Source organism: Lynx rufus, unplaced genomic scaffold (assembly GCF_022079265.1).
Source record: "Lynx rufus isolate CCGP_SWC_20201006 ecotype Redwood Valley unplaced genomic scaffold, mLynRuf1.p SCAF_6, whole genome shotgun sequence".
In the NCBI taxonomy this organism is placed as follows: Eukaryota; Metazoa; Chordata; class Mammalia; order Carnivora; family Felidae; genus Lynx; species Lynx rufus.
This window is the reverse complement of record NW_025814878.1, coordinates 47,410,978-47,425,626: the sequence shown is the minus strand read 5'-3', so window position 1 is coordinate 47,425,626 and position 14,649 is coordinate 47,410,978. Positions and strand designations below refer to the sequence as shown.

At 44.2% G+C, this 14,649-nt stretch overlaps 1 protein-coding gene across 2 annotated transcripts in view; it reads left to right on the top strand.

The window, feature by feature from the left end:
• Positions 1–14,078, top strand: part of LOC124528931 (coiled-coil domain-containing protein 162-like) — a 54,840-nt gene extending 40,762 nt beyond the window's left edge. Inside the window, exons 12-17 of one of the 2 annotated variants that reach the window (XM_047102811.1) lie at positions 726–857; positions 1,690–1,842; positions 3,602–3,811; positions 7,749–7,869; positions 10,937–11,064; positions 13,867–14,078. In XM_047102811.1, the coding sequence (XP_046958767.1) occupies positions 726–857; positions 1,690–1,842; positions 3,602–3,811; positions 7,749–7,869; positions 10,937–11,064; positions 13,867–13,992 (870 nt within the window). In that variant the 3' untranslated portion in view covers positions 13,993–14,078. Of the gene's footprint in view, positions 1–722; positions 858–1,689; positions 1,843–3,601; positions 4,525–7,748; positions 7,870–10,936; positions 11,065–13,866 lie in introns of those variants that run through there. The other variant, XM_047102810.1, reaches the window with a different exon arrangement.
• Positions 14,079–14,649: the final 571 nt, after the last annotated feature.

Genomic DNA, 14,649 nt, shown 5'->3' with positions numbered 1-14,649 from the left:
CAGCATCTGACCCTACCGCTCACTCTGTATGCATTCCAGTCTGGTTTCCCTGAGAAAGCATTGCATCAGACATTTTAAAAGGGCACCAGGGCTCACAGCACACTTGTGTTATCTTCTGGAAGGCACGTTTCTTTTTTTCTTTTTAAAGTTTTTATTTATTTTGTGTGTGTGTGAGAGAGAGAGAGACAGAGACAGAGAGAGACAGAGAGACAGAGACAGAGAGACAGAGAAAAAAAATATGTGAGTGGGGGAGGGGCAGAGAGAGAGGGAGAGAGAATCCCAGGCAGGCTCTTCACTGCCAGCACAGAGCCTGACACGGGGCTCAAACTCACAGACTGTGAGATCATGACCTGAGCCAAAACCAAGAGTCAGATGCTTGGGGCGCCTGGGTGTCTCAGTCGGTTAAGCACCCGACTCTTCGACTCTTGATTTCCACATTTCCAGTCAGATCATGATCTCACAGTTTGTGATATCAAGCCTCTCCACCCCGCCCCAGGGCTCTGCACTGACAGTGTGGAGCCCGTGTAGGATTCTCTCTCTCCTCTCTCTGCCCCTCCCCCACTTGCACTCTCACTCTCTTTCAAAATAAATAAATAAACATCAGAAAAAAAAAAAAAAAAAAGGAAGGCTGAGCCACCCAGGTGCCCCAAGGCCTGTCTCTGATGTTAGAATCTGTGCCCTTCCCATGGGGGCAGACTTTTCTGAAAGTAAGCCTTTCTCAGCAGGAGCAGCTGCGCGCCTTGGAGCAAGACAACTGCCGCCTGTCTGCCCTGCTGTGCAAAGTGAGGAGCCTGGGCCACTGGAGGTTGGCTGTGCAGAGGGCTCGCTTCCAGGGCCAGCTGAACAGGGCAGAGAAGGTGAGTGTTAGGAGAGGGAGGCCCGCCCACCCCGCACAGCAGGGAGTGACTGACGAGGTGGGGGGCTGGCTGACCTGGGGGGCTGGTCTTGCCCTGGTGTTGGCAAGACCAACCATCTTAACGGATCTGACAGTCGACAGTCGGGGAGTTTTCCAGGGAAGTGACTGAATATCAGAGCCCCCAGAGAAATAGGAAAGAGCCAGAAGCCAATGGCAAAGAAGCAAATGGGAGAACAGAGAGTCTAGCACGAGAAAAGGGGGAAAATGGAGGGAGGACATCATCAAGGGTTTGAGGCAGCTTCATCCAAACACCGTAAATCTTTGAGTTTTCAGACATGATTATCTGAGGAAAATGGAGTAACAAAATAAGTGGAAAATCGGCTTCAAGGCAAATTGGAACCAAAGCACATAGAAATAGTGGTTTGGAAACTTTCACTTAGTGTTTCTGAAAGTCCCTATTTGCTCTGCCACACTGTTCTTCAGTGAGGACACAGAGAAGGCGACTAGAGCTTCTTTCTACCAGAAGTGGTTTTTTTTTTTTAATGTTTATTTTTAAGAGAGAGAGAGAACAAGAACATGAGTCAGGGAGGGGCAGAGAGAGAGGGAGACAGAGGATCTGAAGTGGGCTCGGACAATGACAACAGTGAGCCTGACCTGAGGCTCGAACTCACAAACCGTGAGATCATGCCTGAGCCAACTGAGCCATCCAAGTACCCCTCTACCGGAAGGTTTTAAAAATGATGGATAATGAAGTGGTTTAGAGACTCTTCTGAAATGAAAACTATGGAAAGGAAACTTATTTCCTATCTTACTGTGTTTGGGGGTGTTCACAGGAAGCCATGCAAAGTAAAAAAGAGTGTTTGAGCATCAAGCTGATGGCAGAACGAGAAGCGGTTTTATTTCATCAGCAGTTAGGGGTGCTACGGCAGGCCCTGGCCGGGGCTCAGGCCGCCAACACCAGGATGCGCAAGCAGCAGGATAACCAGGTATCCGAACACCAGAACCCCTCTTCCTCCCTCCCTTTGAGCTCGCTCTGCAAAGCTGACTGTGGCCCTGGAAGCAGCACCCTGCCTCCTGCAGCAGTCACCGGGACTCCACAGCTGAGGCCAAGCAGGAGGCACTGCCAGAGAAAGATGGCCCAGACCTCAGCTTCGCTTCTACTTCCTTTCTAGCCCTAGACACCAAGGAGAGTGGCCAAAAGTTGGCTAAGATGGTGAAATACTACCCTTACACAAAAGATCGTTCTTCGGTGTGTATGTGTATGTGTTTCTCAGAGGATCTTTTTGCCTAGAGGGCATCTTGGGATGTAGGTCTCTGCCTTTAGCCCAGTCCTTTCATCTCCAAGCACGCTTTCCATCGATAGTGACCTTCTGCACGTGGAGTGTGGCCTAGCCATCAGCATTATTCCCCAAACAGAGTCTTGCATTCTTTCCTGATGACCCACCCATACTAAGTCATAATTTCAGAACTCACGGCTGCTCAATAAGGGGTGGGCACCAAAATGAAGGTGTTTCCAAGTTTAAGCTCTAATAACTGGGCTAACTCTCCAAGCATGAATGAAGCAGAAAGACCCTAGGTTTAGTTTTCTTATTTTTATTTCTTTTAACAGTTTTGTATCTTTTTTTAAGTTTATTTGTTTATTGAGAGAGAAAGAGGAGAGAGAGAGAGAGGGAGAGAGAGAGAGAGGGAGAGAGAGAGAGAGAGAGAGGGGGGGAGAGAGAGAGAGAGAGAGGGGGGGGAGAGAGAGAGAGAGAGAGAGAGAGAGAGAGAGAGAATCCCAAGCAGGCTCCCTGCTGTCAGCACAGAGCCTGATGCAGGGCTCAAATCCACGAACTGTGAGATCACGACCTGAGCTGAAACCAAGAGTCAGATGCTTAACTGGCTGAGCCCCCCGGGTGCCCCAGAAAGACCCTAGGTTTAGAGAGAGAAGAGTTGAGTTTAAATAAGAGTCTGGGAAAGCTGGGCATATTTAAAACACGACATATAATTTGTTCCTTTTGGACCTGACATCCTCTGTTATTGTGCACCAGGTGAAGAATGGAGTATAATTATGTAAACTGTAACATCACCATACAAATATTATTAGTATTAGTATTATAATTGGGGATTGGACATCTGGTACTTATGGTGCTACTGATTAGAAAAATTTCAAAACAGAACCAAATTATCACTACGCCTTTCCTTCATTAACCATCTGGAACCTGGCTTCCCCAAAGCTATTTTGGAAGTCAAAACAGAGGCAAGATTAGAACCTCCCTTCTCCACTCCCTGCTTTGTATTACATCACTCCTTTCTCCCCAGGCAAACCCTTCCCTGCTATGTCATGATAAATGCTCAATGACAAGGCAAATGTAGTTTGTGGTGGATATAACTATGTGGTTAATAAGTTAAGTAACATACATACTATCATCAAGTTTGGGCATTAAAAGACCCAATTTCTTGACCTGTACAGTGGCATTACCACTTGCCTGGCTTTTGCTCTTTGTTTCCTTTGTTCTCCCCCTGACTGTTGCCTCAGGGCTTACAGTCCAGGCCGAGCTGGCCTAGGTCCTGGTAGTCTTGCTGCCTGCTAGCCCAAACAGAAAGGCCAGCCTCTATTGCCCTGAGCCTGGGAATATTCCACAGAGTCGCGCCCCTGCGCCCTACTGGAGGGGTTGGCTATTGTGCTGGGCAACTTCTTCCCCACCTTTTGGTGAGAAGAAAGACTCTGCCTTCTTCGTTTCCTTTGGCCTTTTCCTGCCACAGGCTCGATTGCTGAGAGAGCTGCAACACAGAGTGACCGAGGAAGCTCGCCACAGGGAGCAGCTGGATCTAATGAAGGCCTCCGGCATGGAGAAGCTCTTGGAAGATGTGCGGCAAAAGGACCAGCACCTGCAGCTCCTTACTGAAGAGGCAGAGAGGGCTTCGAAACTGGGCCGGCTTCAGCAGAAGAGAACTCAGACAGAACTCCGACAGGTAACTCCCAGAGGAGGTAGCAGCCGCTCGAAAGCCAATCAGGGTGCACCAGCCAGAGCTGGCATTCTTCTGGCATTCTCCCTGCCTCTGGTGTCCTCCACCTTTGTCATTTCTAGGCCCACAGGAAAACAGAAATATTTCTGCCCATGTTGGGTGATGCTCAGGTTGCCTATGGTGAGAGAGGACGGTTTGACTGCCTCAAGGCCCAGAATCTTGGCACCTTTAGAACCCATGTGGGACACATGTTTCCATCTGGCTACAATTTCTGAGCTAGGGAATCCTTTAGAAAATTCCAACGGTAATCTGGAAAAGCAGCAAGCATTATGGAAGCTATTATAAGAGGATTTTAGTCAAGGTGTTTCTGGAAATTTAGAGACAAAAAGGAAAGGCAAAAGTGATTTCCAGACACAATATATTTTTGTTAAATATACCCCTACAGCAAGAAAAGAAAAAAACAAAAAAACAAAAAAAGAGGAGGAAACGATAGATGTAGATGTGGATTAATGCAGGTTCCAACACAGGAGAGCACAGAATGTAATCCAATACAGAAGGCAAAAGAAATAGCACCTTCCAGAGCAGGCACTTCTCATGTATTCACTGAAGGAATAAATCACTTCATTCACCAGAGATATTAGGAAAGAGAAGTTGGAAAGTTAAATTAAATGATTGGCCAGGGTGCCTGGGTGGCTCAGTTGGTTAAGCATCTGACTTAGTCTCAGGTCATGATCTCACAGCTCGTGAGTTCAAGTCCCATGTCGGGCTCTGTCCTGACAACTCAGAGCCTGAAGCCTGCTTCAGATTCTGTGTCTCCCTCTCTCTCTGCCCCTCTCCCACTCTCTCTCTCTCTCTCTCAAAAATAAATAAAAACATTTAAAAAATTAAAAAAAATTAAATCATTGGCCAAGTGTTTCAAGGAGGAGATCAATGGGGAGAAGTCTGCAAAAACAAAGGACAAAATTTTAAAAAGGCTAAAAATTGAATTGAGGCAATGCTAGAGAAAATATTTTTGGAGAAATGGAGAGAAAATGAGTAGCTTTAGAATAAAAGAAAAATTAGAATTTCACATTTATTTCATGAAAAATAAACGAAAATATGACTTGAATCCTTAGAAACATTTGGTGTCACATATTTATCTTTCAAATTAGGCTTTTCTAGAAACCAGCACAAAAATAAGGAGTTCATCTCTCTAGTTAATAGCTAATTTTTGTCTAACGGCAGAGATTCTAAAAGCAATCAAAAACATTTTGAGGCTTCTCTCAACAAATACATGTCTTTAGTGTATATATGTAAAAACGATCACTGGCTGTTTCTAAACCGCCCTCCACCTCTGCTGGCAGCTCCTGTCCCCTGGGCTTATGGTCTCACTTCTCACCAACTAGCAATCCACCTTCAGCCAGCAAGAGCCACTATGACCTACGGTGACTTCTTTAGTCCATCTCCAACCTCCAATTCCGAGGGCAGATTTTGACTCTCTGATCTTGGAGAGCATGAATGTCCTTGCCTACCTCCCGTTCCTGGGGACGCTCTGGAGTCAGACTTCCTGATTCACACCCCAGGGCCTTCCACCGCGTAACTTTAGGCTAGATCTGTGGTCTCTATGTGCTGTAGTCTTCTCGTTGGTACAGCGGAGAACGATATACTCATTTCACGAGATTTTTAGGTGGATTAAGGTAATTCAGATGAAGCACTAAGATCAGAAACTAATACACAGCTCTTGATAAATATTGACTATATGTCTTTTGGCTGGGAATATGAAGGTGAACACTTTTGGAAACAGACTGACCTGGATTGGTTGTGGGATCTCGGGCACATCTGTGATGTGGGGTGGGGTCCTTTTTAAGGTCCTAACACAACACAAGGTCCTTACTAAGCATGTTTCCTTCCTTTGTTAATATTTTTCCAATTGGTTTAGCCCCAGCCTGGCTCAGAGGTCTTGATAATGTTTTTCTTGAAATGGTTTGATGTAGTTTGATAAATCTTGATATGGTTCCTGTCCATGGGGATCGAGGAGCCTACACCAATCCCTGCAGTGCATAGAGGCACCTTGGGCCTAATTTGTATTAGGAAGTTTTCCTAACTCTGGGGATCTGATCTTCTACTGACAGTTACAGTACACTTGAGAGCATCTGCACGCACAAGAAACTGCCCCTTTAACTTTTGTAGGATGAGCTGTAGGTTATAGCGTCAAAACCTCACAGGCCTTCTGGTTGGGTCTATGCAGACAAGAGTGTGCTGAATTTTTGAGATTAGCCTGTGGATTAGCTTGCTGGGGCTACTGTAACAAATTGCCACAAACCAGATGGCTTAATACAACAGAGATTTATTCTCTCACAGTTCAGGAGTCCAGAAGCCTGAAATCAAGATGTTGGCTCTTTCTGGGGGCTCTGAGGAAGAGTCTGTTCTATGCCTCTCTTCTGGCTTGTGGTGGCTGCCTGTAGTCCTTGACATTCCTTGGCTGGTGGCTACAGCACTCCAATGTCTGCCTTCCTCATCCGATGGCCTTCTCCCTGTGTGTCCCTCTGTGTGTCTGTACCCTTTCCTCGTATAAAAGCATCAGTCATTGTACGTAAGGCCCACTCTTAATCCAGTATGACTTTGTCATAACTTAATTACATCTGCAAAGACTACTTCTAAGTCAGGTCACATTTTGACGTTCCAGGTGGACATGAATGGGGGAGCGCTATTAGATCCACCCTACTATTCTGACTTTTTTACAATTATTACCTTTTTATACTTTATAATTTTATGATATCATTAGGATCATATTGCTTTTTTATACTTTTGAATAATTTTTATAATTCAATTACTTTTTATAATCTATATCCATTTATATTTATATAAATAAAGATAAATTTCAAAAGAAAAGACACCTCCTGTCTATACAGATGAGGAGCACCTTGGATCCGGCCACGTGGGTCAGCTGTGCTAGCAGAGAGCCACCCAGATAAACACAAAGATCACCTCTCTGGGGCACCTGGATGGCTCAGTCGGTAGAGCGTTCAGCTCTTGATGTGTTCAGGTCATGATCTCACTGTTAGCGGGACTGAACATGCTGACAGAGTGGAGACTACTTGGGATTCTCTTTCTCCCTCTCTCTGCCCCTCCCCGACTCAGGCTCTCATTCTCTCTCTTTCTCTCTCTCTCTCTCTCTCAAAGTAAATAAAAAACATTAAAAACAAAAGCTCGCCTCTGAGTATGGGCCTTATATAAGGCCAGGGAGATGGTGCTCAGGGCATCCCTGCAGATGATGAGCTGCACTGAGCTGAGCACAGAGATCTGGAAGAAAGATCAAGTCTTTCCTTTGCTTGAAACTGTCCAGAGACTTCCTCCTGTCCTTGGAGTGGTTTTGTGGCTTGGCCTACAAGGTCCTCTGTGAACTGAGGGCCCTTCTCCATCTCTTCTCTTCCCCTCCCCTCTGGTGAAATAAACATAAAGGATATAAATTTTGTGGTGCAGTCGGTTAAGCGTCCGACTTCAGCCAGGTCACGATCTCGCGGTCCGTGAGTTCGAGCCCCGCGTCAGGCTCTGGGCTGATGGCTCAGAGCCTGGAGCCTGTTTCCGATTCTGTGTCTCCCTCTCTCTCTGCCCCTCCCCCGTTCATGCTCTGTCTCTCTCTGTCTCAAAAATAAATAAAACGTTGAAAAAAAATTAAAAAAATAAAAATAAAAATAAAAAAAATAAATAAAAAATTTTGTGAGTAAACTCCTGGCTATTATAAGGTAATAAGGGGGTCCAGGGGCTGCCTCTGCTCATCTTTGGTTTAAGTTCTCGGCCTTCTTGGAGCTCTTGATTTTCAGAAGGCTGAGTTCAGCCTGGCCAGGACTGTGTGAAGATTTATGTTCCTGGGGTGGCCTGGACCCACACTCTCCTAGTAACCCCAGGAACTAAAGTGTGCACCAAAAAAGCATCTCTGCTTCCTAAGCACTTTTCCCCTCAGCTGAGAAGCCAGCTTGTCCAGGAACGCAGTGTGAAGCTGGATGCTTTCCAGCGCATAGAAGAGCTACAAAGTCAGCTTAATGACGCTGAGCGATTGTCTGTCCAGATGAGCTCACCAGGCGGTAAGCATGTCCCCTATTCTAGCTAGAACAAACCCCCAGGGTCTGGGGTCTGAATTGAAGGAGGGTCTCATGGGCCAGCCATGACAACCCAGTGGTTATTGCATAGGTGCTCCATGATGTCTGTTGAATGAATGAATGAATGAATGATACATGAATGAATAAAACTTAATTCTGATTTGCAGTCATAACTTTCTACTTTAGTAGAAAGGTGACTCCAGTCACCTTGGAGTACTGACATCCAATCCTAAAAGATTTCAGTCATAAAAACTGGTCTCAGGAGGGTGTAATGTACCACTTAAAGAACACTGGGTACTTTACTATATTTTGAAGCATCTTAATGTCTTGGGACATCAATGACCATGTTTCTCAAGTGTTATTTATAAATATATTATGATTCTTGGGTGCTGGGGGCTTGAGGAGTGCTATGGAAATGGCAATCAAGATAGCCCTCTGGGCAATGTAGCATAGAGCAGAGGCCAAACCCAGGATGTCTCTAAACTGGCTTCCTTCCCTATAAGTTGAGGATGAAATTAATTCCAAGTTCTTTTCTAGATCTGACTATCAAAAATATCATCAAATACCAATAACCAGGACTGAATAACTGCATATGTTGGTTACTATACTTTGACACTTTCATACTTGTGTGTCCTTTATGTTTGCTTTTGGCTCTTTACCAGTTGAATATATAAGATCTTTCACAAACAGAAAGATCAGTGTCAAAGATCAAGCAAACAAAGATGGAGTTACTTTGGGTTTGCTGAGAGCAGGGCTGGGCTCGCTGGTAAAGCCCAGGGCTCTCCCCTCTGCCTCTGTGCCTATTGCCTGGGTCCTGACCACAGGGGGAGGTTTCCCACCCCAGCTGTGCGGTCCAAAGAGGAAGGGCATCAAAAGTACTCAAGGGCCCTATTTTGGCCACTGACACTGAGCAGTTCTGCACCTTGAACTCTCCTCTCCACACTCCATGGGATTTTCCTGTCTATCCCTTGCCCCTCTGTCTCCAGCCCAGCTAAGCACCCTTTTTTTTTTTTTTAAGTAAGCCCTACACCCAACGTGGGAGTTGAACTCAGGACCCTGAGATCAAGAGTCTCCTGCTCTGCTAGCTAAGCCATCCAGGTGCCCCAGCCAAGCATCTTTTTAACCTCTTTTTGGGTTAATGTGTCCTTTCAAACTGCCCTCCATGTCCTCCAACACCTGCACATTTATGAAGGAGAAGCAGAGTGAGGCATGAGACAGGTGCAAGGTGGGGCAGAACCCTAATTCCCAAGACTGGGGATGTGGCAGGAGTGAAAGAGAAGTCTCTTTCCCAGGAAGCAGAGCTAGAAGTTTCTCCTAAGCCCCAACCCCCACCTGTCCCCCACTGCAGTGACTCATTGGAGGGGAAGGACTGGGTTGCACCTGTCTATTTAATGCCCAGCACTCCAAGGGGACAGCTATACTATTAATGTGACAAGGTAGAAGTCAATCATTCCCACTCCTTTCTCAGCTGTTGTCCAGATGAAAGCATGAAGTGACCGAGGTCTCTCCTTTCTGTCGCGGTGGTAGCAGCAGCCACCCTGCTCCCTGCATCAGAAGCATCAGAAGCAAAGGCAGACTTAAGGAGCAAGCTCTCCTTACTTGGCATTAGCATGGTGTCCCCTTAGGATCTTGCACCTCTTGAGGAACTGTAATATGCTCTAGTGCAGTTAGTCTTAAAATGCTTAAGGAAAAAAAAAAATGAAATCACTTGGCTGACAAAACTGTGAAATGTTCAGAGGTAGACCAGCTTCAGTTTGCTTGATCCAGGTCTGACATACTTCCCCGGGGCCTGACCCCTCTGTCTGCCCCTCTGGGCTCCAAGAATGCTGGGAGCAGAAAGGAAGTGGAAGTAACCCCTCGGGAAGCGAGATGACTGCCACTGCTGTCCCTTCCATCCTCTGTTCCAGCTCACATGGCAGGAGTGAGTGTAGAGATGGGACAATTAAAAAGGATCAGCCTTTTTAAGGCTGGGCTGACTCAGGTCATATGCCCGAATTTGAACAAATCACGGAAGCCAGAGACTAAGATGCTTGGTGGGTTTAAGCCCTGCTCACATGTCCCTCCCCTGGAGCTGAAGATGGGTCAGCTCATTCTCTCCTCTTCCCAGAAACTATTTTATATCTTCCTGGCCTCTTCAGATCCTCAGACGCTGTCCTCCTCCCCAGCCAACACTTTACCTCCAGTTTCACAGAGCCGTTAAAAGCCATCATGTGGCAGAGATGGCTGGGTGGCTCAGTCAGTTAAGCATCTGACTTTTGCTTTCCACTCAAGTTATGATCTCAGGGTTTGTGGGTTCGAGCCCCACATGGGGCTCTGCGCTGACAGCGTGGAGATTGCTTGGGATTCCCTCTCTCCCTCTCTCTCTCTGTCCCTCCCCTGCTCATGCTGTCTCTCAAAATAAATAAATAAACGTTTAAAAAAAAATTTTTTAAAGCCATCACATGGGAAACCCCTCTATTTTTTTACCCCAACCCACCTACATTAGGTACTCAGCTGCTTCTTGGTCCCTTCTGATAAAATGGAAAATGTGCCCCGTTTCTTCCCTGGGCCAGTCCCAATGCTTGAGATTCCATTTGCTCCTAGCTTTTCAGGGACTCTGAACTATTATTTATCTGCTTTCTCTATATGTACTCATATTTCCTACCCAACTACCCTTCTAATCTTGTAAACAACCATTATTATTGAGTAACACATGCCAAGATCACAAAATCCACCCTAAACTAAAATTAAACATCTACCCAGTTGGTTGAGGAATCTGGGAGCTATACTTTGTCACCCTGTAAGTCCAGTTAATTACCAAGTCCTATTAACTTGAATATCCCTATGTTTGTCCACTCCTACCCACCATAGTCCAAGTCACCTATCATGTCCTTCTCTTTCACTTGGTCATGTGACCCACAGGCAAATGATTCCATGCAGATTTTGACATCTTCATTCAAAATTGACAAAGTTGGATTAGATGCCCATTTCAAGCTTTTCTAAAATTTTGTGGATTAAATCTAGGCCCATATATTGCAACCAGAGATATAATTTAACATTTTCAACATTATAGGACTTATATCTCGGGCTCAGTACTCCCTGAGTTCTGCTTCCACATCATTCAGATACTCCCAGCAACACCTTTTAAAGACTAATCTTATGAGCAGTAAAATAACAAGAAGGATTCAAAGGCCAGAAACTGTAAGTAAAGATAAATTTGATTATATATTGGAAACAATGAAAAATGTAAATATGAAATTATGGGGGCGCCTGGGTGGCTCAGTCGGTTAAGCATCCGACTTCAGCTCAGGTCATGATCTCGCGGTCTGTGGGTTCAAGCCCCGCGTCAGGCTCTGTGCTGACAGCTCAGAGCCTGGAGCCTGCTTCAGATTCTGTGTCTCCCTCTCTCTCTGGCCCTCCCCTGTTCATGCTCTGTCTGTCTCTGTCTCAAAAATAAATAAACGTTTAAAAAATAAAAAAAAAGAAATTATGGTTTTAGGTTAGGTTTTTTCAAACTTACATTAAAAAATTATATATCAGGGCACCTGGGTGGCTCAGTCCGTTAAGCATCCAACTTCGGCTCAGGTCATGATCTCGCGGTTTGTGGATTTGAGCCCTGCTTTGGGCTCTGTGCTGACAGCTCAGAGCCTGGGGCTTGATTTGGATTCTGTGTCTCCCTCTGTCTCTGCCCCTCCCCTGCTCATGCTCTGTCGCTCTGTCTCTCTGTCTCTGTCTCTCTAAAAAATAAATAAACATTAAGAAACATTATATACCTGGCTGTTATCTAGATACTTGGGTCTAGATAATAAAATTCTGGATTTCTCCTAAAAAGGCTTTGTCCATGAATTGTTGCCAAATCGATGTGTTTTTGGAATGAAGGATGGTGCAGGGTTTCCTACTTTGCCATCTTGCCAGTGCTACTCCTCAATAATAGAATTCTGATGTCAAAACAATTCAGCTCAAAAGCACTTACTCAATTACATTTATTTACTTTTAAATATGTTTTATTGTCAAGTTAGCTAACATACAGTGTATACAGTGTGCTCTTGGCTTCAGAGATAGATTCCCGAGATTCATCATTCACATACAACACCCAGTGCTTATCCCAACAAGTGACTCCTGATTTCAGCTCAGGTTTGAACCCAGGAACTGTGAGATTGAACCTGAGCCAAAATCAAGAGTCAGACACTCAACTGACTGAACCACCCAGGTGCCCCATTTCTCACACGTTTTTAAAACTTTCTGCTGTGCCAGGGAACTCAGATAAGAGATCTGATGCTGCTAGTTAAAAAAAAAGTGTTTATTTAAATAAATGGATGTGGAAGTCAATGTCCACACTTTGCTGTATTCTGTGTCTGAATTTCTTCTTTGTCTTCAGTCATCTACAATAATTAACTAGCAGTTCTCACAGTTCATGGGTTCAAGCTCCGTATCGGGCTCCATGTTATTGGTGTGGAACCTGAGAGCTTGGGATTCTCTCTCTCCCTTTCTCTCTGCCCCTCCCCCTCTTGCTCTGTCTCTCAAAAATAAATAAACTTAACAACAACAACAACAACAACAACAACATGTGAGAAATCTACCCTCCAAAGAAATTCTTGGCACACAGATTAGGTCCAGGTATAGCATGTATATGAAGATTTTTTTTTAACTTTTCAGCTTTTAGTGTATGTAACACAATATTTACACCCTCCTCTACTGCATAAGTATTACACCTTTGCCCAATTGTTTTTCAGAATCCCCTCCAGACATTTCCATGTCAACACATTTAAAAGTCTTCCCTCTTAGGAGGCAAACCATAAGAGACTCTTAAATACTGAGAACAAACTGAGGGTTGATGGGGTGACTGAGGTGGAGGAGAGGGGAAAGTGGCTGATGGGCATTGAGGAGGGCACTTTTTGGGATGAGCACTGGGTGTTGTATGGAAACCAATTTGACAATAAATTATATAAAAAATAAATAAAAATAAATAAAAAATAAAATTCTTCCCTCTTGCTTTGAGAAAAATTAAAAGGAAAAGATTTAATCATTCTGTCAGAGAAATATGCCATTCTAAAGTCTCTTTTGAGGGTGTAATTCTGCAGCTGATAGTCTGGCTATTGGACCAAAAATTTGCTTCTAAACATGCAGTTAAAGAGTCATACACAGAAAGAGAAGAAACAGGTCAGGAATATGCATTTGAGATCCTTGACCAAGTAGGGCCACCTTATTAATGCCCATCACTGGCTCAACTTACCAGTCTCTGTGCAGTCATCTTTCACCAAAAGGTAAGATTCTAGTATATGTCTATTTGTTTCTGCAAAAGCCTTTTCCAAAAGGAAGCAATATTCAGTTGATGTGTATGGAACCACAAGGGCTTTTAAGACTCCCTCCATCCCCATTTCACTCCCAAAAGCAAATGTTGCTGTTGTGGGGGAGGTCTGCTATCACAGCTCATGGTTGAGAGGCTGCTTAAGTAGCCAAATGCATCAGAGGAGAGCCACTGTATTTGAAAGATTCAGAAGGGTGATGGTCTAAATAAACCCTAATAAATAAGGGAATGTTTTCTGGGCCCATTGGCATGTGAATAGAAACCCCAAGCAATAAACCTAAGATCCAGGAAAGGCACAAAAGAATTGGAGCCTCTTCAAATCTATCTAAGCTCTGACTTCTTAAAGCCTAAGAGACAAATCAAATAAATGCATATTGAAGAATAATTTATACATGGCTGGAATGTAAGACCACCCATGATTTTCTTAACAAAACAAAACAAAACACTGCACTAACACAAATGATAAAATATTAAGGAATTTTTAGATTACTCCACATATGGGATATCTTTTTCTCCTTAGCTGGAAAAGGCTTCCTTTGATAGACTAATTCTTGACCAGTTCACTTTATGACATGCGTCAAATATAAGAAGGCACACTAAATGGCCTAACCCAGACTGAACCAATGATCTCAGTCTTAGTCGTAACAGTGACTTTTAATGGTATCTCCAATATCTATTTAATCTTTATATTTCAGGTACCTATTAAACACAAAAAAAGGATTGACAACGTCTTTCTACCCAATGTGGTAGAAAATGTTCACCTTTCAGCTTTTCAAGTTCACACGGCTCCATCCATAATCCCAGAAGGACCCAACTGGTAATCATATATCCTCCAAGTTTTCTTTCTTTTTTTCTTTTTTAATGTTTATTCTTGAGAGACAGTGAGAGAAAGAGCATGAGCAGGGTAGGGACAGAGATAGAGGGAGACACAGAATCCAAAGCAGGCTCCAGGCTCCGAGCTGTCAGCACAGGGCCTGACACAAGGCTCGAACCCACAAACTGCGAGACCATGACCTGGGCCAAAGTCGGATGCTTAAGCAACTGAGCCACCCAGGTGCCCCTCCAAGTTTTATTTCTTTGAGCATCTGAATGAATAAACATGATTCGAACCTCCATTAAACCTTTATCTAATTTTTATTATCAGTATCAGAAGATATAGTATGGAATGATTGAGATGATAACATCCTAAAAGTTCCAGGTGAAGTAGGATTTGGCCTTACATCCTAAGACAGAAGAGTTGATTTGCATTTCTACAACCTAGGGCCTTTGGCCAACAAGCAGCCTCACATTATGGGTTCTAGATTACTGACGAGGTGTGTTAGCCAGGAGAGATGTCATTGCTGCTAAGCAGTATTTATTAACAGTGAAAAACCAGCACAGAGATACATCTAAACAAACTTCAAAGCACTTATTGCTATTTGTTTCACTTAAGAACATCATCCTCTCTTGATAGTTTTTTTTATTCTTCCTACAAATAC